Here is a 24,200-nt window from a genome sequence, read left to right as displayed (position 1 = left end):
CTCTCCTCTTGCAGTCAGTGCTACCCCATTACCCCGCTGCAGCAGTAGGGGGCGCTGGGCTGCACAGAGCAGGGTGGCGGGAGCAGCAGGGAACAACGTGCTGCCGGGAGCAGGGTGGGGCAGGGGCCAGGCCTGGGATTCTCACCTGTAATACACACAGGGCATCTCGTGGCGCACGAACATGTACTTGTCCTGCAGCTCCTTCTGGTAAGCGTAGCTGGTGATCCGGGATTTGGACCCTGCCAAGGCCGGGCCCTGGGAATTCTCTGGCAGCTCCAGCTCAGACATCCAGTCGTTGTTCACATCCAACGCCAGTGCCCGGCCCACAGCCGCGGCTGATTCTTCCACTGAGCTGCTGAACTCCCGGTTGCATGCGATGTGGACCTTCCAGTCCACCACGGCCAGCGGCAGCCTCTGGTGCTGCCTCCCCTGCAGCCGGTTCTCGCACAGGGTGCAGGCGCCATTTGGGCGGCGCCACAGGCTGGTGTCCACCACATCAGCCCCCGTCCACTCCAGCGTGGTGATGTCGATGCCCTCACCCACCAAGCTGTACCCGGGCACGAAGGTCGTGGTCTCCTCGCACTCCTCAGCTGTGCCGGTGTAGCAGTCGGAGGAGACTCCAGGGAGCAGGAAGAGGAGGAGCAGAGGGATGAAGACATCGGATCTTGCCATGGCGGGTGCGATGGTGCCCCCTACCTGGGAGCGGATTTCGGTCTCTGAGCCTCCTTAGAGGGAGAGAAACAGAGAGGGGCTTCATTAACAACAATCAAGTGGCAGGCAGTTCCACAGGCACAACACATCCTAGCAGCATCCCAGAAGCCTGCAAGCTGCTCTGACCCTCCCTGGATCTGAGAGAAGAGCTCTCCAACAACCTGTGCTATAGCCTGCCTGCCCCATTGCCCGCTGATTCTGAAGGAGAGTTGCTGCTGGGTGTGGGCAGCACAGGGACTAGGACACATTCAACCTGGCCGTTCTGATTCTGTCCACTAGGGGGCAGTTGATTTAGTTGTGTGTAGTTGGGACATGAGACACATGGGTGAATATTTCTCATTCCATACAATAGATAGCTGGGCGGATAAGCACCTGTGCACACTCCCGCTCCCCACCCCCAAGGTGAATCTCCCCTCATTGTGCTGGGAACTGAATCCCCCATGTGAGCTGCAGGCAGTAGGGTGACCTTCCTGAAATACTCACAGCCCCGTTCCCTCCAGCAGGAAGAGAGAGAGAGAGAAGGGTGCACACCCGCATGAAGGTCCTCAATTCCCTTCATGTCTTACCTCCTAAATCGCTGTATGTGCCAGGCTTCTTCACCTGGCAATGAGCTGCAGCCAGCTCTGGGGAGGGGCAGCTGGGGAACAACCAGACAATTATATTGTCCAGAGACAGCTCATCCGTCGCTGAGTTGCAGCCACCTCTGGGGTGCGGCAGCGGGGGAACAGCCACCCAGAGAGCTCTGGGGAGCACTGGCATGGGTACTGGGGTACGGTGATGTCCCCACACCTACACAGACTGCTGCTCCCCAGCACGTCCAACGGGCTTCCCTGCCCGCCGGGTTACCTGTCTGCAGCAAAGCACAGGGCTCCCGTGTGGGGATCACGGCAGCTGGGCTGGAGCGGCGGCGTTTCCAGGGGCCGCCCTGATGCAGATGTCAGCTGGGTCAGAGTGCAGGGAGCTGAGCTCTCCTGAGCTCCCTGGGTTCGTCAGTTGGGAGGCAGGGCAGGCAGAAAGAGGGACCCCTGCCTACAGCACCCCCCCAATAATGAATCCAGCAGGATCAGGGGGAGTGAGGGGGGCTGGCTGAGGGGAAGGGCCAGACCCTGACATAAGTGATCCAATTGTAAATCTGGAGTGGGGTCAGGCAGCTAAAGAGGGGAGCCAGGACACCTGGATTCTCTCCCTAGCTCAAGGAGGGAAGTGGAGGCTAGTGGTTAGAGCAGGGGAGGCTGGGAGCCAGGACTCCTGGGTTCTCTTCCTAGCTCTGGGAGGGGAGTGGGGTCTAAGTCTGGACTTCTGGGTGCTTTCCCTGGCTCTGGGAGTGGAGCAGGACCTAGTGGCTAGAGCAGGGGGTAGTGGTGGGAGCTGGAAGGCCGGACTCCTGGATTCTTTTATTTGCTCTGGGAGTGGAATTGGGTCTAGGCGTTAGAGCGGGGGAAGGGCTGGGATTCTATCCCCGGCTGTGGGAGGGGAGTGGGGTCTAAGGGTCAGAAGGGGGGTGGGGGGACATGGAGCCAAGAGGGATTAAACATTAGCAGACTAACTAGCCCATGTTCAACCTTTAGAGACATATTAGGAGATAATGATCGTGTTTTTTGTGTGTTTACGTATACGCTGTTAGAGGTTGACAATGTAACCAAATGGTTCCTGTCTGTCACTATATTCTGTTAATTCAGAGATCCAAAGGAGATGTTAACATTTAGATGAACTGTAAATGGAGTAACATCTCTGTCTTCATTCCTCTTTGAAGTATGCAATTAATTACTTGTAAATGGCGGGAGGTGGGCAGTTGCGTTATGTTAATCCATGCAGTTAATTAGAAAGAGAAGGTCTTACTTCAAAGCCACAAACTATAAAAGAACTCTTGGGCCCTGATCCTGTAATCTCAGATCTGCTTAAGCTTCATGGGGGAAGTTTGATTCGCAAGATTGAGGTCTCCGGCTCCAGTCTGGATCACCCTGATTTCGGACATTGGCCTGTCTAGTTGGGACGATAACCTAATGAATTGATTCAGGAAAGGACTCTTTGCAATTCTGAAGCTCACCATCTTTACTAAGAAACTGACCTAAGAACTCTATTCATAGCTGGCTGAATAATGATCATTTAACCAATCCCCTCTCTTTCCTTTTTTAATGAAGTTAAGTTTAGTTCACAAGAGTTGGCTGTAAGTGCATTTGGGTAAGAGCTGAAATATTCACTGTCCTGGTGGGGAATGTGTCCAGTATTTTTACATGATGAGCAAGATTTTCAGTAATCCTGATCGTATTTCACTCGGCTGTCTGGATTGCAGCCCAAGGCTGGTTCTTTAAGGGAGCTGAGTAACCAGTAAGTTATTGCAGACGCTGCTTTGTTGCTGGCTTGGTGAATCGAAGTATTAGAAGAAGCACCAGTTTTGGGGATTGTCTACCCCATTCTTTGCAGTTGGCCCTGATGGAGCAATCTCAGGGTGCCCCCCCCCCCCGAGACCCCAGTCACAGGGGCTGGGAGCCAGGACTCTTGGGTTCTACTGAAAGCCGAGAACTTGCTGGGGAGCCAGTGTCTGTGGGTGCTGGGTCGCCCCAGGGGATGTGTGTTGCCTGCTGCCCCGCTCTGCTCTCAGGACAGGGTGTGGGGAGGGGTGGGACACCGGGAAGGGAGACAAGGGGTCAGGGCGAGTGGCAGGATTTAGTCACGGGGTGGGTCTGAGGCCCTCTCTCGCCCCCTCTGGCCATGCCAGGATCTGTGGGTGACCTGAGCCCCCTACCTGTGTTTGTTCCAGGATCTGTGGGCGACCTGAGCCCCCTATCTGTGTTTGTTCCAGGAACTGTGGGCATCAAATCCTCCTCTTAATTTCGTTTGGTGACCCCTAGTTCTTGTGCTACGAGAAGGAGTAAACAACACGTTCTTATCTACTTTCTCTACACCGGTCATGACTTTACAGACCTCAATTATATCTCCCCTTGGCCGTCTCTTTTCCAAGCTGAAAAGTTCCAGTCTCATTAATCTCTCCTCATACGGAAGCCGTTCCAGACCCCTCATCATTTTTGTTGCCCTTTTCTGAACCTTTTCCAATTCCAATAGATCTTTTTTGAGATGGGGCGACCACAGCTGCACGCAGTATTCAAGATGTGGGCGTACCAGGTATTTATATAGAGGCAAGATGATATTTTCTGTCCTATTATCTCTCCCTTTCTTAATGATTCCTAGCATTGTGTTGGCTTTTTTCACTGCCGCTGCACATTGAGTGGATGTTTTCAGAGAACTCTCCACAATGACTCCACGATCTCTTTCTTGGGTGGTAACAGCAGCCACACCCTCTCCCTGCCCCGAGGCATGTGCTGGGATCTGGGGGTCAGGAAGGAATTATTCATTGGGCAGAGTGAGGGGAGCTGAGGGGCAAGAGGGAGTGGGGAAAGAAATGGGGGAGGGGCACTTGGGGTAGAATGGGGGCCAAGGAGGGGATCAGGGGTTAGTGGGGGGCTGAGGGGCTTCCACGCAGCGAGACACCCTGGGGCAGCGGAGTCAGCTCTGCAGTTCCTTTACCCTCCTCAGCCGCTCTGCCCGGGCACCGAGGCACCAGCTCGGGAAGTGGGGTCAGAGCCTGGAGGCGGATCTCCCTGCTCTGCCCTGCAAGAACTCAGGATTTCGCCCCAGGGTTTCTCACCTACATTTCAAAAGTTTTGCAATAACTAAACGGCACCTACCTTGTCTGTGCCAGAAGCTGGAGTGATCCCAGCTCCTAAAGAGGCCTCTGGTCACCTGGGTTTAGCTTGTGCCATATAAATACCGTCACAGGCACTGGCTTCTGGTTTTCCCCAGGGGTGCTCCTCCCCGTTCCCTGAGGCCCCGCCTGAACTGCACCCCCTCTCCGGAGCTCCCTCTCTCCTCCCTCTTCCCGTCTGGGCAAAGGCACAGCCTGGCCTCACACCTCTCCCAGCACCCCCGGGGAGCCCCCTGCCCTCGCACCATTCCTGGGGACTGAGTCTCCACCGTACCCCTCTCTCCTCTGATGCTGGGGCCGGGGAAGCCCAATCCACTCCCCTGCCCGCCCCGCCGATCTCAGAGCCGGGGGAAGCCCCTGCCACCCAGGCCGGCCCAGAGCTCGGCAGTCCCTGGCTGTCATGTTTCCTGGGCTGTGCGGGGTCCAAGCACTTGGTGAGGAGACAGGGCAGGGACGCTACAGTCACCCCCAGGACTGCCACCCCTGTGCCAAGTGCATAAAGTGACAGCAGCTGCCCCTTCCTGTGCCCCACTCCCCCAATCCCTGCCCTCTTATCATCTCTTCCCGCCCCCACTCCGCCCCCTCCCAAGGCCGGCACCCCCCCCCACGCCACTGTCCTCCCTCCCCCAAGGCCCCTGCCCACCAGGGCTGCCTGACTTACCTAGTGGGTGCCCTACGTGGCCAGGAAGGGCTGACAGGCGGATGAGTGGTAGCTGGCTGGCAGGAGATGCAGGGCCTGGGGGAAGTGGGGTGGCAGTGGAGGCTTTGGGGTTCCTTAACCTTCCCAGAGGGAAAAGAGAGAGGAATTAGGAGCCAAGAGAGACCTCCCCTGGCTGCCCTGGGGCAGGGGGTCTGTGGTGGGCGCTCTCCCCTTGCCCTAGAGCCGCACTAGGGGGCACTGTTCTCCAGAGGGAAGGGCGGGGGGCTCGGAGGAGGATGCTGTGCTGCAGGGGCCAGCAGGGGGCGCTGCAGGGGATTCTCACCTGTCGTACACACAGGACACCTCGTGGTGCACGAATATGAACTTGGCCTGTGCGCCTTCAGGTAGGCGAAGCTGGTGAGCCGGGATCGGGAACGCCCAGGGCCAGGAATGGGGACTCGTCCGACAGCTCCAGCTCCAACTTCCAGTCATTGTTCACATCCGACCCCATTGCCTGGGCTACGTCCATGGCTGACTCGTCCACCGAGCTGCTGAGGTGCCGTTGCACCAGCTGTGCACCCTCCAGTCCACCATGGCCAGCGGGAGCCTCTGCTGCTGCCTTCCCTGCAGCGGGTTCTGGCACAGGCTGAAGGGACTGTTCAGGCCGCCCCACAGGCTGGTGTCCACCCAGCATGGTCACGTCGATGGCCTCCCCCGCCAGGCTGTACGCAGGCAGAGAGAGGAGCGGGGGTGGGTAACCCTGGGAGCGAGTGGACGCCCGAGAAGGGCTGTCACACTGAATGGGGTTCCCCCCAGGGACCGCACGGGGCCAAGGGTGGGCACAACCTGTGAGTCCGTGACACCCGCGAGGTGCTCTGGGATGGACTCCCAACGGTCAGCGCGGGCAACCAGGACTGGCAGGGGTTGCCTCTCACTCTGGCTGAGTTCTCAGAAGCCCTTTGTCTCATGCCCACTGATCGGTCTCCAGGCATGGACAGACTGACCGTGGAATTCGCCACGTGTTCTGGGACGTCCTCGGCCTGGACCTTGCCATTGTCTGGGACGAGTCCGTAGGGAGCAGAGTGCTACCCCTGTCATGCAGGCGAGCCGTGCCCACCTCTGAGGGGACCTCTGCATCACAACCTTTGGAACTGGTGTCCTGTCTCACTCCTCAGTGTACCCTACACGGTCATAGCTAAGGCCATTTGACTGTGATTGGCAACCGACCCGGGCCCCACACCTTGGGGGGCCCCGCGTTCAGGGGGATGTGTTATGCTTATAAGAAGCACCCAGGATCCTTTTCAGGGGGTAAGGCAGTACGCCACTTTTACTAAGAATACCATAGTAAAGCAGCTAGCATATGCTCACATAAAAACACACACACACATTCAGACACACACGCACTGTCCCTCCAGTTGATGTTAAAGGTACCAGTCTGTAGCTCGGACTAATGTAATGGCCAGTTAGATTCACTTATCTTCTAACACACACATCCCTCATTCACACATAAAACAGGACTGATTTACCCAGAAACAGTATGAACATTTAAGCAGGAACATCGAGTTACAATTTAAAGAAAACAATCATCACACTCTTCTGCTTCTTTCACAAAGCTAACTTTGAACCTATAAGAAAGTGGTGACCATAAGGGTCTATTCCTGCCTTGAAATCAGCTTCAGACACAAGATTCTGGCTGATGCATCTTTACCAAGGGCACACTAGGCCGTTCCTTCCTGCTTTCAGAAAGGGTGGCTGGCAGGTTACATCAAATTATAATTACAAGATACATCAATGCATTTAATACACACTACATTTATTATCCTTCATTCTAACTAATTCATACCAAAACTAAAATAGGATTTTTCTAGTACAGATTTGGGGTCCAGGGTGGCCTGGTGCTGGTAGCAGCGAGCGACCTGGCCCCAGCCCACCCCACGCTGCTGGCTCCTGGTGTCACTCAGGGGAGGGGGTGGAAGCCAGAAAGAGGCAGGGTGGAGGTTTGGGGGGAGGGGTGGATTGGGGACGGGGTGGCGTGGATCAGGGGTGGGAAGAGGTGGGGCTGGGGCTTGGGACAAGGGGTGGAGTGGCTGCAAAGCAGGTGCGGGAAGCGGTGGGGTGGCGGCTTGGAAGAAGGGGTGGAGTGGGGGAGGGACCTGGAGTGAGGGGGGGTGTCCTGGCCCTGTACCTCCCCTAGGGACGGCCCTGGTGACTGGGGTCCACACTGGTGGGCTCGGGGACCTCCTTGAGTTCGTGTGTAGGGATGGTCTGTCGTTCGCCCTCCTGTCCCTGAGCAGGAGAAGGCATTCGACAGGGTGGACTATGGGTATCTCCTGGGCACTCTGCGGGTGTTAGAGTTTGAGACACTGTTTGTGGGTTTCCTCCAGGTGCTGTGCACCTCCGTGGAGTGCTTGGTCAGGCTCAACTGGTCCCTGACTGAACCGGTCACCTGTCAGGCCAGCTGCACACTCTGGCCATTGAGTCCTTCCTCCATCTGCTCCGGACGATGAGCTGGAGTTTTCTGTGGTCCTGTCAGCATATGCCACCAACGTGCTGTTCGTGGTGCAGGACCCAGGCTCCCTGGTGCGGTTGGAGGCCTGCCAGGCTGTCTAATCAGCAGCCTCCTCCTCCTCCCAGGTCAACTGAGTCAGGAGCTCTGACCTGGTGGCCAGGGACAGGTGGCAGGTGAGCTCCCTCCCACCCGCGCTTCAGGCCATCCAGTAGAGCACGGGTCTGCTACCCACTCTGAGCATTCACCTTTCCTCCACCCATCGCTCTCCATCGGAGAACAGGCAGGGTTTGGAGGGCAGGGTGGCTGAGCGCCTGTGGAGGTGAACCGGACTGTTCCGGTGCCTCTTCCTGTGTCGGAAATCACTGGTGCTCAACCAGCTAGTCCTGTCCCTGCTCTGGCCCCAGCTCAACACCCTGAGCCTGGCCCTGGATTTCCTGGCCCAGCTCCAGAAGGTAGCACTGGAGTTTCTCTGGCCAGGACTGCACTGGGTCTCTGTGGAGGTTCTCAGTCTCCTCCAGAGGAAGGACAGGGCCTGGTCTGCCTCTGCACCCAAGTCCAAGTCTTCCACCTCCAGACCCTTTGTTGGCACACGACTTCCTCTGCTTCCCCCTTGGGCTCCAGTACGACTGGCAACGCCTTTTTCTGCATCCGAGGGGTCTGCAACCTGGTGCACGCGAGGTAAACATGTGCCAGAGTCTCCCTCATGCCAGAAAAGGGCAGGTGCCGGGGATAGGTGTGAAATGTCCAAGTACCTTCATGGAGCCATCAGCTGATATTCCTGGCGGGCCGCAGAACCAGGTGGAATAAAGGCTGGCTCCCCGGGGCTCCTCACCCTCAAGAGATGGCACAAGGTGCTGCCTCTGCGTATTGGGGTGGGACATGAGGGTGAGCAAATGGAACGTGTGGAGCACGAGCGTGTTGAGATGTTTCCTTCGTGTGATTCAGAAATGAACCGGCTGCAGATTATGGAGCCTTCTCATGTTGTGAGAGGCAGTGGGTTGGGGGGCAGGGGGTTCACGCGGCAGGGGCCTGATAACAAGGTCCAGAGGGCAGGGGAGAGGGGCGGACGGGGAGCTCCCGCTCACAGATCCTACTCAAGGAAAGCCACGGTGGCGGGCGGTAAGGCTGCCCTCACCTCCGGGAGTACACGCCAGGAGGTATGAGGGGTGGAGAGCCCCATTAAATGACCAAGCGACGGGATCCACCCAGTCCTGTCCCGTCTCCCGCTCGTAGTGCAGGAGGTCTCTGATCCTGGTGCTTCCTGCCAGGACCAGCCTGCGGTGCTCTGAGGGAGATCCCGCTACCCCTACACCTAGCTGGGGATTGTGCAGCAAGAGCTCCACAAAGACACCTACCCCCTCAGTGGCTGCGACAAACCTAGACGTTGGCACCAGTCAGAGCTGTCCCGTCCATAGGCTGGTTTGGGGCAACCGCCCCGGGCCCTGTGCTTTGGGGGGCATGTGGGGCCCAGGGCAGCCTAGAGGGTTAATGTGGGGGGGGTGGCCTGGCACCGGCAGCAGGGGTCGCGCCCGCCTCCTCATCAGCATCACTCGGAGGAGGGGACTTGGGGGAGGGGGTGGAGTGGGGCAGAGCAGGGGTGAGGGTTTAGGGGAAGGGGTGGAGCAGAGATGGGAAGGGGCAGGACCTGGGGTTGAGGGGGGGGGGGTTGTCCCAGGCCTTGCACCCCCCTAGGGATGGCCCTAGAGGCATGGCCCTGTAACCTCCTGCTCCTGTTTGATCATTTGTTTTCCCCTGAATTTAGTTGAACCTTGGGCTTTGTTAGTGGTTTCTCCCCTTGGGCTGGTGCTGGAGCCTTCAGTTGTGGGTGGATGGTTGAGCACCCTCCCCCCTGCCCGGGGTGTTGATAGGTGGGTTTGCTTTGTACCATGGAGAAAAAGAGCCAATAGGAAACTGGAACTAAAAGTTTTTTAGGGACGCTGGCTCCCAGCCTTTACTTTACATTTACCAGAAATCACGCAGAGCACAAAGTGGGGGAAAGGTCAGCAGCCTTCCCCTCCCAGCCCGGGCCCCCGGCGCGCGGCCGGACGGCAGAGGGAAAGCGTGTTTGCTACTAGGGTGGCATCCTACAGGTGGCCCGGCCCATTCGCGTCTCTGTGTAACAGTCCAGGTCGGTGAGAATTGCTCGGCCGGACACGCTCTGGAAGCGATGGCCATGGGTAGGAGAAAGTCAGATCCCTCAGGGGTCGATGGGCACCAGGGCATGTGAGCCCAGGCCGGGGCTGGCTTTGAGGCTCTCCAGCCAGGCCAAGAAAGCTCCAGCCCATGTCAGGGGCTCTGTGTGCCCCCCTCCCCAAGCCAGTGGCTGTGTTTCCTAGGGCACTGACATTTTAAATGCCATAGAAACATGGGGGAAGAGATGACTGGGCCCTTCTGAGATGCTGGCAGGGGTTAATCTGGCCACAGGATGAGGCACTGACTGAGTTAGGGGGATGGGGAATGGGGTCTTTCCCCTCTAAGGGGCGTCAGCTCCTATCTTAACCCAACAGCCACACGCCATTCCTCACCCAAGGATGTGTGAGATGCAGCTGCCTCTGGGGTGGAGCAGAGGGGACCTGTCAGGGCAGGGCCATTTCCTTCCCATTTCAAAGGGGACCTTGCAGTTCACATTAAAGTCTCTGGCCTCAGGTGGAACCAGGACTGATCAGTTCTTATTGTCTAGCCTGAACAAAACAGCTTTGAAATACTCCCTTAAATCATCAGTTTACCCACCAAGAAATCTAGTGTCTTCCTTGAACCATTGCTCTTTTTCTACAAACCCCCCCCCACACGCTCAAGTGAGTGTTCTGATGCCTGGATCCAAAATCTTCATCTGTTACATTGGGACTTTATCTTCTCCTGAGTGATGGTTCTGGGGGCTCTGGTTGTCTCCAGTGCTCCAGACCCTCAGCTACTATCACCAGCTGGGAAACCCAATCGATTCAAGCTTCACAAAGAGGTGAGGACCCCACCCCCAGTGTCTCTTGAGTGTTTTTGGCTTCCCCATTCGCTCTGCAGTAACTCTCCTCGTACCTAAGCTAAAGACTCCTGTGTGATGGGTTGGGTCACAGAAACCCCCTTGGGACTGCTATCTGATGTGCTGAGACCACCTCTGAGCCCGTTTTCCCTGCCAGCTTGGGACTTCAGTACCCTGCCTTGTTGAGCCAGACACGCAAGCCTGCTGCAACACAGACCTAAGTCTGAACCATGTCCCCCAGAGCTGCAGGCTTAACTGAAAACAGCTTAAGAGGTTCTCCTGTCTCTAGCACTCAGACACCGAGCCCCCAGTGGGATCCAAACCCCCAAATAAATCAGTTTTACTCTGTATAAAGTTTATACGGGGTCAACTCATAAATTGTCCACTCTCTATAACACTGATAGGGAGATATGCACAGCTGTTTGCTCCCTCAGGGATTAATTACTTACTCTAGGTTAATTAATAAGGAAAAGTGATTTTATTAAATATAAAAAGTAGGATTTAAGTGGTTCCAAGTAATAACAGACAGAACAAAGTAAGTTAAGCGAAATGAAACAAACTCACAAATCTAAGCCTAATACATTAAGAAACTGATACAGGTAATATCTCACCCTCAGAGATGTTCCAATAAGCTTCTTTCACAGACTAGACTCCTTTCTACTCTGGCCCCAATCCTTTCCCTAGGACAGTCCTTCTTCCAGCTCAGGTGGTAGCTAGAAGATTTCTCATAACTACAGCCCCTTTGTTCTCTTCCACCTCTTCATATAGCTTTGAACAAGGCAGGAATCTCTGTCTCTCTGGGTCCCCACCCCTCCTTCTAAATGGAAAAGCACCAGGTTTAAGATGGATTTCAGTAGCAGGTGACATGGTCACATGTCCTGTGAGACCCCCAAGCCTTCATTCTTCCCTGGCTTGACTCACAGAAAGTCTTGCAAGTAAACAGAGCCAGCTATAGTCAATTGTCCTGGTTAATGGGAGCTGTCAAGATTCGAAACCACCGTTAATGGCCCACATGTTGCATAATTGCAATAGAACCTCAGAGTTATATTTCATATTTCTAGTTTCAGATACAAGAATGATACATTCATGCAAATAGGATGAACACACTGTAGATTATAAGCTTTGTAGTGATGCCTTAGAAGAAACCTTTTGCATGAAGCATATTCCAGTTACATTATATTCACATTTATTAGCCTATTTTCATAAAATCATATGGAGTGCAACGTCACACCCTGCAGCGCCGAGAAATCCTGCGGGGTTTGCTCATCAAGTGGGTTACTACCAAAATAATTGTAACGTAAAAGTGGGGAAAGGGATGTGCTGAACCTGGGGCATATGAGGGTGACAGCTTGAAAGTGCTTCTCAACCCAGCCTACTGAGTCGAGGGACATATAAGGGGTCAACTTGGGAGTGCTCATAGACACGCTCTGTTAATGTGTGTGTGAGTTCAGACTGGGTTTCTGTCTCCGTGAGAGAGAGATGAGGGCAGCGCTGGACAAGGTACAGGTTTGTCAATCCTTATCGGACCCTGCTGGGCCTACGGGGAGAAGACAGGGCATTACCAGGCGACAGCCAGGTAGAAATGAGGGGAATGGGTGTTTACTGTGCTGTGCTGATTCCAGTTTTTCGTGCTCTCTAACCTAAATCTCTCTGGCTGCAGATTAAACTGTTTGCTTCTTGCTCTGCTTTCAGTGGTCAATGAGAACAATTGATCCCTGTCCTCTTTATCCCAGCCGTGAACATATTTAAAGACTGTTCTCAAGTCTTTTCTGAAGACTAAACATGGTCAGATTTGTAACCTTTCCTCACAGGTCAGGGTTTCTAAACCTTTCTCACTTTTGTTGCTCTCCTCTGGACTCTCTCCAGTGTATCCACATCTTTCCTAAAGTGCAGCTCCCAGAACACAGTTCTCCTGTGAAGGTCTCACCAGTTTCGTGTAGAGCAGGACAATTACCTCCCACATCTTACGTACAACACTCCTGGTTCTGCATACCAGAAAATTCACTTTTTTCTCCCCCACATCATAGTCTTGACTCATATTCAATTTGCGATTCACTGTAGCCTCCAGGTCCTTCCCAACACTCAATCCTCCTCAAACTGAATGATTGGAGTGATGTGAAAACTTGATTTTCATGCAGTTGGCTGGCTGTGCAAAAACTCGGGGCGGGGGGGATTTCATTTTGGGTGAACCTGAAAAGAAAGAAAAATTAGTTGTTTGGCAAAGTGAAAACACGGGAAAAAAATCATGTTGGGTCAAATGAAATACTTTGATGTGGAGGTAAAAATAAAATAGAAGCTTTTGACTGGAATTGAAGTATCAAAATGTTTCAAGATTTTGGACCATTTTAGGGACGGGGACAAAAAGAATTTATAGAAATTGAAACAAATTCGTAAAATTTCTCTGTCAAGTTGAATCTGCATTTAAAATAAAAAAATTGAAAAATGTTGCCCAGTTCAGGCCGGGAGTCTGAGCTCCCCAGCCCCGGCTCACCCGGGTTCTATCCCAGCTCTGGGAGGGGAGTGGGGCCAAGTGGGTTAGAGCGAGGGTGGGGGACAGGCTGGAGCCAGGACTCCAGAGTTTTGTGGCTGGCTTTGGGAGGGGATAATCATAAAGCCTCCCTAGGTGCCTACACTGAGTCAGACTACAGGACATACAGAAGGAACTGATGTTACGGGAGCAGCTCCCGGGGACTGGAGATGCATGGAGAAGCATCGCCACCTACTGGTGAATATTACATTTTATTAAAGCTAATGTTTAAAATCAAATTTGCACAAGTTAAAGAAGAAGGTGCTGTACATCTGGGGTCAGGCTTGATTTATGAGAGATTACATGTATTGGTTACAAGGTTCACAAGGTACATACATGTCACATAATCAGTATAGACCCAGATTGGGAAGCATACTACCAGGGGTGGCTCCAGACCCCAGCACGCCAAGCTCATGCTTGGGGCGGCACGCCGCGGAGGGCGCTCTGCTGGTTGCCGGGAGGGCGGCGGGTGGCTCCGGTGGACCTCCTGCAGGAGGTCCACCGGAGCCGCGGGACCAGCGACTGGCAGAGCGCCCCCTGCGGTGTGCCGCCGTGTTTGGGGTGGCAAAATGGCTAGAGCTGCCCCTGCATACTACAGCAGGCCTAACAGGAGGCAGATTCAAGTTACTTCAGTGATGAAAGACCCTGAAGTACTCACCCAGCACTAAGATGCAGCCACCTCTAGGGAGATGCAACTGGGGAACAGCCACAAGGTGATGTCACACCAGGAGGGCTTGCCCAGTGCTGAGATGCAGCTACCTCTGGGCCAGAGCACCTGGGGAACAATCTTTGCACACAGGAAGCCACATGCGCCAATCACATGAGAATCAAGCCTTTTGCAACATGGGACATTTTTAAAAGTGCTTTATTTATCAATAGTTTTTACAAAATACAAGTCAGGCCAGGTTTCATTCAATCACCAAAGCAACTGGAAAAGTCACTCCACATTGCAGCGTAGAGGTTAAGAATGAAGGAGGGGAGTGGGGGCTGGTGAGATGGAGCAGGGAGGCCTTCGAGCTAGGACTCTTGGGTTTTATTCCCAGCTCCAGGAAGGGAGTGGAGTTGAGTTGGTTGGCGCAGGGGATGCTGGGACTGATGAAACCTGGGTTCTATCCCTGCCTCAGGGAGGTTCAGTTGGGTTTAGAGAGGAGAGAAGGGAGCTGACCCAGTCCCTTACTCTCTTGGCAGCCGACAGCGGTGTGGTGTTGGACATAGAACAGGAGCAGATGCTGAAAGCGGTCAGACGGAGGCGTTTGTCTCTAATGTGAGTGCCGGCGGAGGGAATGATGGGGGGCAGGGTATGTCCAGGAATGGAAAGTTTTAATCTTTCATTAAAGATTCTGTCATGTGATGAAACCTCCAGGAATGCGGCCAACCAGAATCGGGAACCCTACCTGGTGGAGTCCAGGAGACAGTAGAGGTGTCTGCCCTGATGGTGAAACTTGCTCCCATCTGTCCACCTGGCCTCTTCATCGGCACCCCAGAGTTCTCTCCAAAGGGGGCAGTGGCCAAAATAGCCCCAGCTCCTGATTTTGTCCACGAATCCAGCTTCATTTCCAAGCCCTCAGATTCGATCCGTTCATTCCCAGTTCCAGTCTCCTTCTGAATCATGCGGTTCCAAGCCAGGAGGTGTCGCCAGGATCGTTGGGAGGAGACTAGGCCCGGCTCACCCAGCCGCGGCTGCCCTCACGGAAGCTAGGCAAAAAGCAAGGGACCAGGACACGTGCCGAGGTTCCATGGGTGAAAAGCTTAATATCTGCCACAGCGATTTACGGCTAAACCCTGCTGCGCCTGCAGCTGATGGAGGAACAACGGGGGTGTCTGCTGGCGGGCAGCTGGTCCCAGCGCCTGGCCCACTTTGGACCCAGTGAAATTCTGTTCCAGCTTTATCTGCTAGGGACACCCACCAGTAAGATAACGTTTGAGCCCTGCAAAGGAGCGCTGGTCAACCCAGCGGTGACGGAACCTCTGACGCGAGCTCTGAGCACCTGGCATTAGGCTGGGATTCTGTCTCTGCAAGAGGGATCAGGGCAGAGCTGTGCGAGGAGCCACTTCATCAATCCTCATCGGCCCTTGCTGGGCCTGCGGGGAGAAGACAGGGCCCTACAAGGCGACAGCAGGGTAGAAATGCAGGGAAGGGGCCTTTCCTGCTCTCTTCTAACCTAAATCTCCCTTCCTGCCGATTAACCCCGTTACTTCTCGTCCTACCTGAACCGTTGATCCCCGTCCTCTTTATACCAGCCCTGAACACATTTAAAGACTGTTCTCGAGTCCCCCTTCTTTTCTCGAGACTAAATATGTCCAGATATTTAACCTTCCTGCACAGGGGGTCTCTGACCTCCTTGTCTCTCCACTCCCGAGCCAAGTTGTGTCTCACCCACGGCAGCATGAGCCAAGTATTGGCTTTCTCCATTAACATAGAAGGGGGTCAGGACTCCTGGGTTCTCTCCCCACCTCTGGGAGGGAAGTGGGTGCTGGTGGGTCAGAGCAGGGGGGGCTGGGAGCCAGGACTCCTGGGTTCTACCCCGAGCGCTTTATTTTAATTCTTAACCTCTAAGCTGCAATGTGGAGTGACATTTCCCAGTTGCCGTGGCGCCTGAAAGAAACATGGCCCTTCTGGTGTGACGTCACCCTGCACCTGTTCCCCAGCTGCCCCTCCCCAGAGGTGGCTGCATCTCAGTGCTGGGTGAGCACTTTGGGATCTATCATCACTGAAGTAACCTGAATGTGTCTCCTGTTAGGCCTGCTGAGTACAGTATCCACCAGTCGGCAGTGATACTTCTCCAGGCATCTCCAGTCCCTGGAGAAAAGCTGTAACTTTGGGAGTTTAATACCAGCCTGGAGTGGCCAGTATTAATTTTTGGTGTCCTTGCGGGCCCCCACCTTCTGCACTCGAAGTGCCAGAGTGGGGATCAGCCTTGACAGGTCTTCTGGGATCTGTAGGAACCCCAGCAGCTCTGGCTCATCTCGACCCACTTGTCCTCCCCCCGCCCCGGATAGTTCCTTATGAAAACTCAAGGTAAAGTCCCCCCCAAACCTGGGGCTGGATCAGAAGCACCCCCTTGACAGGAAAGGCCCCGAATCCCATAACCCATCTGCCCAAGCCAGCCAGAAGGGGGCCGGGGTGGGAGGTGACTGTGTGGGGGATGCCTGGGCAGTTGGTAGCTGTGGTGGGGAAGGATGGAGTTTGGTGCCTCCTAGAGGGGAAAGGCTCCATGGCCTGTTCCCCACCCATCTGAGCCGGTCAGTCCCCTGCCCTAGGGCTGGAGTGGAGCCGGCACCCCCTAAGGGGGAATGGCCCTGTGTCCCGTTCCCAATGAGCCCCCCGGCTCTGAGGCCGGCTGGGAATGGGGGTATCGCTACTGGTACAGTAAAGGGCTCCATGGACTATTTTCCATTGCAAAGGCTCCCAGTGTCCTTCCTTCTTCTGTGTCTGCTGTACAAGGCCCCACAGATTTAACCCACTAGAGCTCCCTCCTCGGCTTGGGGAGGGGATTGGGGTCTAGTGGGTTAGGGGGATGGAAACCAGGACTCCTGGGTTCTATTCTACTCCCTGACCTTGGTGTGGAAGCAGGGAAATAATTAACAAGGATTTGAAGGGGATTTTAATGCATGTCAGTCAGTTAGCAAGAGTCAGGCCATACTGTAACCCTAATGACGTGAGACTTGTAGAAGCAAGGATAGTGCGAGAGGACAAGAACTGTGTACAAAGTTATTACGACCTTGTAACTGATAACCAAATATGCAGGCTTGCTTTTCTTAGGAGTGAGACAAATAAGATAGCAGAATGGCTTATGTATAAACAAAATGTAGTGTTGCTCTTTATTGTCTGTATTATTGTTAGTTATTGTCTGTAACAAAAGTATAAAGGCTTGCTGTAATTGTTTACCAGTTGAGAGACCTGTCCAGGACTGGGGCGACCCTGTGTCCTATGGCACTCTCTCCCTCCATTGTAATTACTGGAGAAATAATAAAGTATTTGATTTTGCTGCACCCAAACAAAAAGCGAGAACTGAGTTTTTCTCCGACATTGGCCTACCCCAATTTCCCCACCTGTTAAACAATCCAGCTGATGTTTGTTTCTCTTTGCACAGGGCTCAGCCTGCTCTGATGGGCCTCTGCCTCAAAGCTCTGTTGACCTCTGTGGTCTTGATTCTCCTACTCTCCACTGGGAGGGGTGGAAGCTGCGGAGGGCTGTCTGCTGGGGGGGCTTCTGGCCACATCTTGCTGCCGCCTCTTCTCATGCGCTTACTGGCAGCCCGTGAGTCATGTGGCCACAAAGAGTCAAGCCCCAGGAGCCCCCAGCATCCTGCCTGCGTCTGCAGCCCATCCCCAGCTCCTGCACAACCTGTGCCTGGGGGCTTTGATGTGGACTGGATATTGGGCTAGATGGACCTTTGGTCTGACCCAGTCTGGCCACTGTTATGTTCTTAACCCTGAGGCCTGTGATAGGACAAAAAGATATAAGAAGAGGGGGCATGGGAGGGATTGTGGAGGAAGGGAGTGAAGGGGAGGGGGGCAAACAGAGCCTCTAATATGCAAGGTAAACAGAGCCCCTGGTATGGGGGGAAGGGGAATGGAGGAGCAAAGAACCCCTGGCATGGGGGGTACAGAGCTCCTGGCATGGGGGGGAGAGGCTGCAGGAAGTGGGGTACACAGGGCACTGATGGGGGTACAATGAGCTGAGTCAACAGCAGCACTGAGGGTACGATCCCTAGTTTAATGCTTTACAAGGACATAGTCTGGTTGGGAGAATGGCAGGCACCAGGGCAGCGCCAGAGCAGCAGCGAGCAGGGACCCCAGAGAGCAGGGGAGGGCGTTCCCAAGAGGAGGCACTGGGGAGCGGGAGGGCTGATTGTACCCCGTGGAACTGGGCTTGCTTTTTTCAAAAGTTGCTTTAATTCTTATAGAGTTGGGGGGGGGCGGGAGCTGTTTTCTTGGGGAGGGGGCTTGTTTTGCAGCTTTTTGGTACTAGGGGGTTTCAACACACTGTTCCAGTTGAAAAAGGGATGGCAGAGCGGATTCGGTGATTGACCAGTGCCAATGAAGATGCCTGTCATTAGAATTTGAGAAGCCTCCAATCCCCACTCCCGTTCAATGAAGAAAAAATCCCCAAATTTGGGAACTTTCTGGCCTGCCCGTTCCATACATACGATGTGCCAATTGCTTGTCCTGCTCTAGGATGTACTTCAACACAGGCATGTGCCATAAGGAGGCAACAGCACCCAAGGCGGCTGGCGAGCACGAGAACTTTTTTAATAAAAACAAAATTATGCCAGAGTACACACACATTTATTAGTTTCAATGTGCAACTTCCAGCTGGAAGCAACAAAACTAGACCTACTGAAAACAACAAAGGGATTTGTCTAAACACACCCCTGCACTCTCTCTGAGATGGGCTGGGTTAGTTTGGAAAGGTGTAGCTGCTTTATTTTCTTGTGAGACTTGGTAACGCTCAAGAAAGGGAGTGGGGGCTAGTGGGTTAGAGCAGGGGGGGCTGGGAGCCAGGACTCCTGGGTTCTATCCTCTCAGCCTCTCACAGGCACGTACTCATGGCAGTTGTTGCCCCCCAGGTTGGGCCCGCACTCCAGCGTGTAGGAATATTCCAAGTGGCCGTGGTCAAGGAGGCAGGTGAGTGTGTTGCTCCTGCCGACCTCGAGGTTGGTGTTGCAGCGGCCCAGGAGATGGTCCTCCCATGGGTCGCTGTCCCACACCTCCAATTCCAGTTTGGACAGCTCCCACAGCATCACCGGCAGCGTCACTGGCCCGAAGTCCAGTTCTTTGTACCAGGTGGGGTAGTTACTGTCGTCAATGATCTCTGTCTGTAGCTCCCGGCCTTGGAAGCAGACCTTGACGTAGGCATCAGTGTCAGTGATGAAGTCTCCCCACAGGCCTGCGCCTCGCAGCTCATGGACCTTCAGCCGGGCCATGCCCCGCTTGAGTGAGCAGCACATGGAGTTGGTGAAGGGGTTGCCGGGGCAGTAGCATTTGCACGGGTCCTCGGAGTCGACCTGACTCCCTTGTGGGCATCTACGAGGGCAACTCTTCTTGTGCCTCCGCTCATCCACATAATTCTTCACTGCCTGCCTCAGCGCCTCCCGCCTGGGGTCGCTGGGTGTCACCAAGGTGTGGATGGGCATCAGGGAGTAGGAGACCAGGTCGGGGCTGGTTTTGAGGCTCTCCATCCAGGTCGAGAAGGAGTTGGCATTTTGCTTTGTGGAGAAGAGCAAATTGGAGTCACTGTTGCCACCTGTCACCTGGATGCGCTTCTCCACGTAGGGCATCTGGGAGCTCCCCCTGCCCTGGCTGCTCTGGCTCAGGCCCAAGTCTTGCAAGAACTGTGAGCGCAGGCGATCCTTGATTTCATTGGCTGTCAGCCCGTCCAGCACTGCCCGGCAGGTCGGGATGGCCATCAGCTGCTGCACGCGCCCCCCCAGGTCTGCCTGCCTCATGTAGTGGGTACCGTAGGTGGCCAGGAAGCGCTGGTATGTGGTTGAGTCGTACCTGAGTGGGAGGCTTCTCAGGGCCCGGGAGAACTGGGGCATCAGTGGAGGGTCGTGAGTGAATCTCACCCTGCCCAGAGGGGAAAGAGAGAGGAGTTAGGAGCCAACCAGAGACCCCCCGGCACCTTCCCCTGAACAAAGTGGCCCCACTTCCCCAGTGCTCACTCCGTGGGTTCCCTGGCAGGTGGGGGCGCAGTAGGAGGCGCTCTCCTCTTGCAATCAGTGCTACCCCATTACCCCGCTGCAGCAGTAGGGGGCGCTGGGCTGCAGAGAGCAGGGTGGCGGGAGCAGCAGGGAACAACGTGCTGCCGGGAGCAGGGTGGGGCAGGGGCCAGGCCTGGGATTCTCACCTGTAAAACACACAGGGCATCTCTTGGTACACGAACATGTACTTGTCCTGCAGCTCCTTCTGGTAAGCGTAGCTGGTGAGCTGGGATTTGGACCCCCTCAAGGCCGGGCCCTGGGAATCCTCTTCCAGCTCCAGCTCTGACTTCCAGTCGTTGTTCACATCCCACGCCAGTGCCCGGCCCACAGCCGCGGCTGACTCTTTCACTGAGCTGCTGAGGTCGTGGGTGCACAACATTTGGACCTTCCAGTCCACCATGGCCAGAGGTACCCTGTGCAGTCTCCCCCCCTGCAGCCGGTTCTCGCACAGGGTGCAGGTGCCATTTGGGTGGCGCCACAGGCTGGTGTCCACCAGATTGGCCCCTGTCCGCTCCAGCGTGGTCACGTCGATGCCCTCCCCCACCAAGCTGTGCGCGGGCACGAAGGCCACGGTCTCCTCGCACTCCTCAGCTGTGCCCGTGTAGCAGTTGGGGGAGACTCCAGGGAGAAGGAAGAGGAGGAGCAGAGGGATGAAGGCACCGGATCTCTCCATGGCTGGTGCGATGGTGCCCCTCAGCTAGGAGTGGCTTTCCGTCTCTCAGCCTCCCTAGAGGGAGAGAAACAGAGAGAGGCTTCATTTATGACAATCTAGTGGCAGGCAATTCCAGAGGCACAACACATCCTAGCAGCATCCCAGAAGCCTGCAAGCTGCTATGACTCTCCCTGGATCTGAGAGAAGAGCTCTCCAACAACCTATAGCAGGACAACCTATTGTCAAAGTTAGAATCAAGACTCACAATTTGTCAGACCACTCTGTTTTTATTAGCGCAGCGCTCCGCCAATAACACTCAGATAATGTGAGTACCATGCAAGACACAAACTATCTTATTTATACAGATAAAAGGGTGAGAACTTAACAAGATAACAAAGGAAGCAGAATCAGATAAGTTTACCTGGGCTAGGCATGCATATCTTATTTCCTTACTTAACTGTTACCCATCTTCTGTTAATGTTTCGCCATTAGCACCATTGTTTATGCCTAATGTTTCTTTTCCTGGCACCTGTATTTCAACATTTCTTATTTCTGCTTAAAGGTACATACAACATTTCTTTAATCCATTCTTATTTTTACAATATAATTCATTCTACTTTCACAATCCCTCCTTTTGGTCAAGCTCACGCCATGACCAAAATTTTACGGGGTTCCACATATTAACCGCTTTATCTCTTTGTTCATCAGCAATATTCAAAATCATCATATTAGCACTCTGTTCTGGGGCAGTCACCTGAGTGGCATGCCTTACACAATTTTGGGTACAACAGTAGACTAACTGAAAACATACAAAAATTATTAGGATTCCAAACAGGATAGTCAGGGCTCCCTGAAACAACCCAGTTTCCTATACCAGAGAATACTTAGCCACTTCCATAAAGAACTTGGCTCTTCATGGGGAAGATATGCGATTTGTTCTAAGTGGCTAGCGTGATCTATTACCTCATTGGTATCGTCAGGTATAAACACACAACATTGTTTTCCAATGAGAGCACAGGTCCCTCCTTTGGCCGCCAGCACTATGTACAATGCCTGACGGTTTTGGAGGCCACCTGTCGGATTGCCCCTGTTTCTTTGGCCAGGGCTCTTAAACTTTCTCCAGTTTTATTTGCCATTATTTTAACTACTTCTTTTAACCTCAGGAGCCTTTTTTTTTTTTTTTTTGCCTGGTGTATTACTCCCCCAAGGGGGTTAAAGGAACTGCCAATAGTCTCTTCCCAGGTGTCATTACTGTTCCATATTGTGTTAAACGGACAAGGTCCTCCAGTGAGGTCTGGGGAATTGAGCCAGGACAGGAACATCAGTTTGAGAGTGGGCTGGGATGTGGCTGCAGACCCAGCATTTAGAAATATTAAGGGTCTGAGCTATCCACACTTGCTGCTGGATAAAAGAATTGTCATTGTGGACTCCCCAGACCTTCAGACACCAACAGCAGAGGAACAGGCACCACATGTTGGAGGCAGGGCCCTTCTGGTTCTGACAACCTCAGCTGAGGGAACTGTAGTCACAGTTTTATGTCCACCAGGCAGCAGGCGCTAGACTCACTACTGCTTTTTCTTGGGCCTTGCTTTAGGTAGTCGTCTGCTTCTGGCAACCCTTACGAGAACGTAGATTGTTAGGTATTGCAGGCTGTTCCTCTATGTCATCTTCTGGAGTCAAAATTGACTCTGCGTGGTCCTGAGGTGATGATTGGTTCGCTGGGGGTGGTGCATTCTTACACGGCAAAGCATGTATTCATGCTGCAGATGCCAGACAGTTTAACAGCCGTCTGGGTAGTAAGCAATGCCTGATGATTCTTTGATACTCTTAAGTCTTTTTGCTTCTTTCCTTGACTCTGGCTATAACAATGGCCTTCACACCTTATCTTTTCCTGATGCATTCATTCCTCATTCACACAAACAGATTGAGAATACAAACAGTTGTATTTTATATTGAGCAAAAAGGCATTGCAAATTAAACCTTGCTAAGTTTTACAATTAACCAAGACAATTTACATTGAGACCCAGGCCTTCAATGTTTCTCTAATTTACTTAACATAGACACAATAGAGAATCCTGTCTCTTACTACCTAAATCTTAAAACAAAGAGTTAGAGAGGGCCCAATTTGTAATGCATATGGGAAAACAGAATCTTATAGTCCCAGAGGGTCATTTCTTTCTGCTATTCAAAAAGGGTGGCTGGTAGGATGAAATCAAATGATACATTATAAAGTCCAGCTCCTACATATCCCCCTTTTGACACTCAGATTATTAATCGCCAGTGTCACTTCTTATGTAGTAAAATACTGGGAGGTGATTTGGGCCTGAGGCTCTAGCTTTGCATACATTTGTTTTATTCACCAGCATATTTTAAACATTTCAGTTAAACACATGCAATTTAAAACCAAAAACAATTAGGTGTAGTAACATTAGTATGCCAGTAGTTGTGGGAGTCCATCCAGATAATATGAATGGTTCTGTTTCCCACATTGTTTTGTTTGTTTTTAGGAACTATGTTACCTTTTTACCTTTTTAAACAGATAATTGGTAACTGTTTGCCATTTAATGCCAAGACTGATAGAGAACTCAGCTAAATTAGTGCTTACAGTAAGCTGAGACTTTTTGGTTGTGGCAAATAGTAAATGTGATTATTGGTAAACACAGTACTTACATTACATGTACATTTGTCTACTGGTGGGTTGCTAACACTTTTATTCTTTTAAAACACTTCTTTCCAAGAATTAACACACACATTGCCCGTTATACAATACTTTGGTCTAATTATTAATTTTATTCCACATACAGGATCCTAGTGAGATGTCTTTACTACAGGGCTTTGGAGCAACAGGCATGGATAAGCATACCCACTTTTGAGGAGTTCACTTGGTACAACCTTTAGTGTCCAATAGTTTCCCTTCCTCCCCAGCCCACTGGCTTGAGGTTTGAGGTAGCCAGAAGGATCCCAGGTGCAATCTGTGGAGTGGGCTAACTTTCCATCTCTTTGCTTCCAGAGCCTGTTGGTGTGCAATTTTAACAACAATTTCTTCACTTAACAAATTTTGTCTTACCGTACTGGAGACATACTGCATCCAGTTATATTGATAGGTATTAAACAATTATTTTTTTCTTTGCTTTAACAGATGTATTAAAACCTTAATATTTTCTGATATTACCCAAAACATCTTATGTTCTAAATATCTGCATTTTAGTACATTCCATAGCTATTGAAGTATGTTGTGTTTTTTTTTTTAACTTATTTGTTTCTGTAATAGGTTGTTCTGTAGCTGGTATTAGCTTTTTCTGATGTTCTGAAAGACAAAAATAACATTTTTCTACCCCTTTCAGGGTGGCATTGATTGTTGCTTAAAAGATTCCTTTCTTTTACAAATACCCTTGCTGATTGCAGGCAAAACAGAGGAATTACCCCCATATTTTCCTGTGGTTTTTTTTTGTTTGTTTTAATATAGGCAGGCCAGGTTTTAATGGATTTTACTTTTTAAGGGTTATGGGGAAATTATTTCACTGTTTAGTTATTAAATTCATGAGATGGTGTACCTCAAGTTTTTCTTCTTATATAGCAGACCAAGTTTGTAATGTTTTTCCTGCTGTGTTAAGCTTTAAGTTTATTCACAGGTAATAGCTGGGAAGCATCATTACCATATTACCTTCAAGGATTTTTTCCAAAAATCATACACACTATACGTTGTTACAGGGGTACTTACTAACATTAATTTTTTTTCCATGTTTAATATTAACAATAACATTTAGCATCAAATCT

General features: G+C 52.5%; 2 protein-coding genes across 10 annotated transcripts in view; both read right to left on the bottom strand.

Moving 5' to 3' along the window:
- The window catches only part of LOC120404150 (perforin-1-like), a 76,517-nt gene that overhangs the window by 1,710 nt on the left and 50,607 nt on the right, over positions 1 to 24,200 (bottom strand). The window contains exons 1-2 of one of the 9 annotated variants that reach the window (XM_039536152.1): positions 4,398 to 4,918; positions 146 to 725 (exon numbers count right to left, since the gene is read on the bottom strand). The exons of 6 other annotated variants lie outside the window; for them this stretch is intronic. In XM_039536152.1, the coding sequence (XP_039392086.1) occupies positions 146 to 672 (527 nt within the window). In that variant the 5' untranslated portion in view covers positions 673 to 725; positions 4,398 to 4,918. 2 more of the 9 variants (XM_039536153.1, XM_039536150.1) reach the window with 2 other exon arrangements.
- LOC120404151 (perforin-1-like) lies at positions 18,508 to 19,866 on the bottom strand. Its single transcript, XM_039536160.1, has one exon. It carries the CDS (start codon positions 19,607 to 19,609, stop codon positions 18,593 to 18,595), a length of 1,017 nt encoding a protein of 338 aa, XP_039392094.1. The 5' UTR covers positions 19,610 to 19,866; the 3' UTR covers positions 18,508 to 18,592.

Source organism: Mauremys reevesii, linkage group 4 (genome assembly GCF_016161935.1).
Source record: "Mauremys reevesii isolate NIE-2019 linkage group 4, ASM1616193v1, whole genome shotgun sequence".
Classification (NCBI taxonomy): domain Eukaryota; kingdom Metazoa; phylum Chordata; order Testudines; family Geoemydidae; genus Mauremys; species Mauremys reevesii.
Note: the sequence above shows the minus strand (reverse complement) of the source record. Positions and strands in the feature narration are given on the sequence as shown.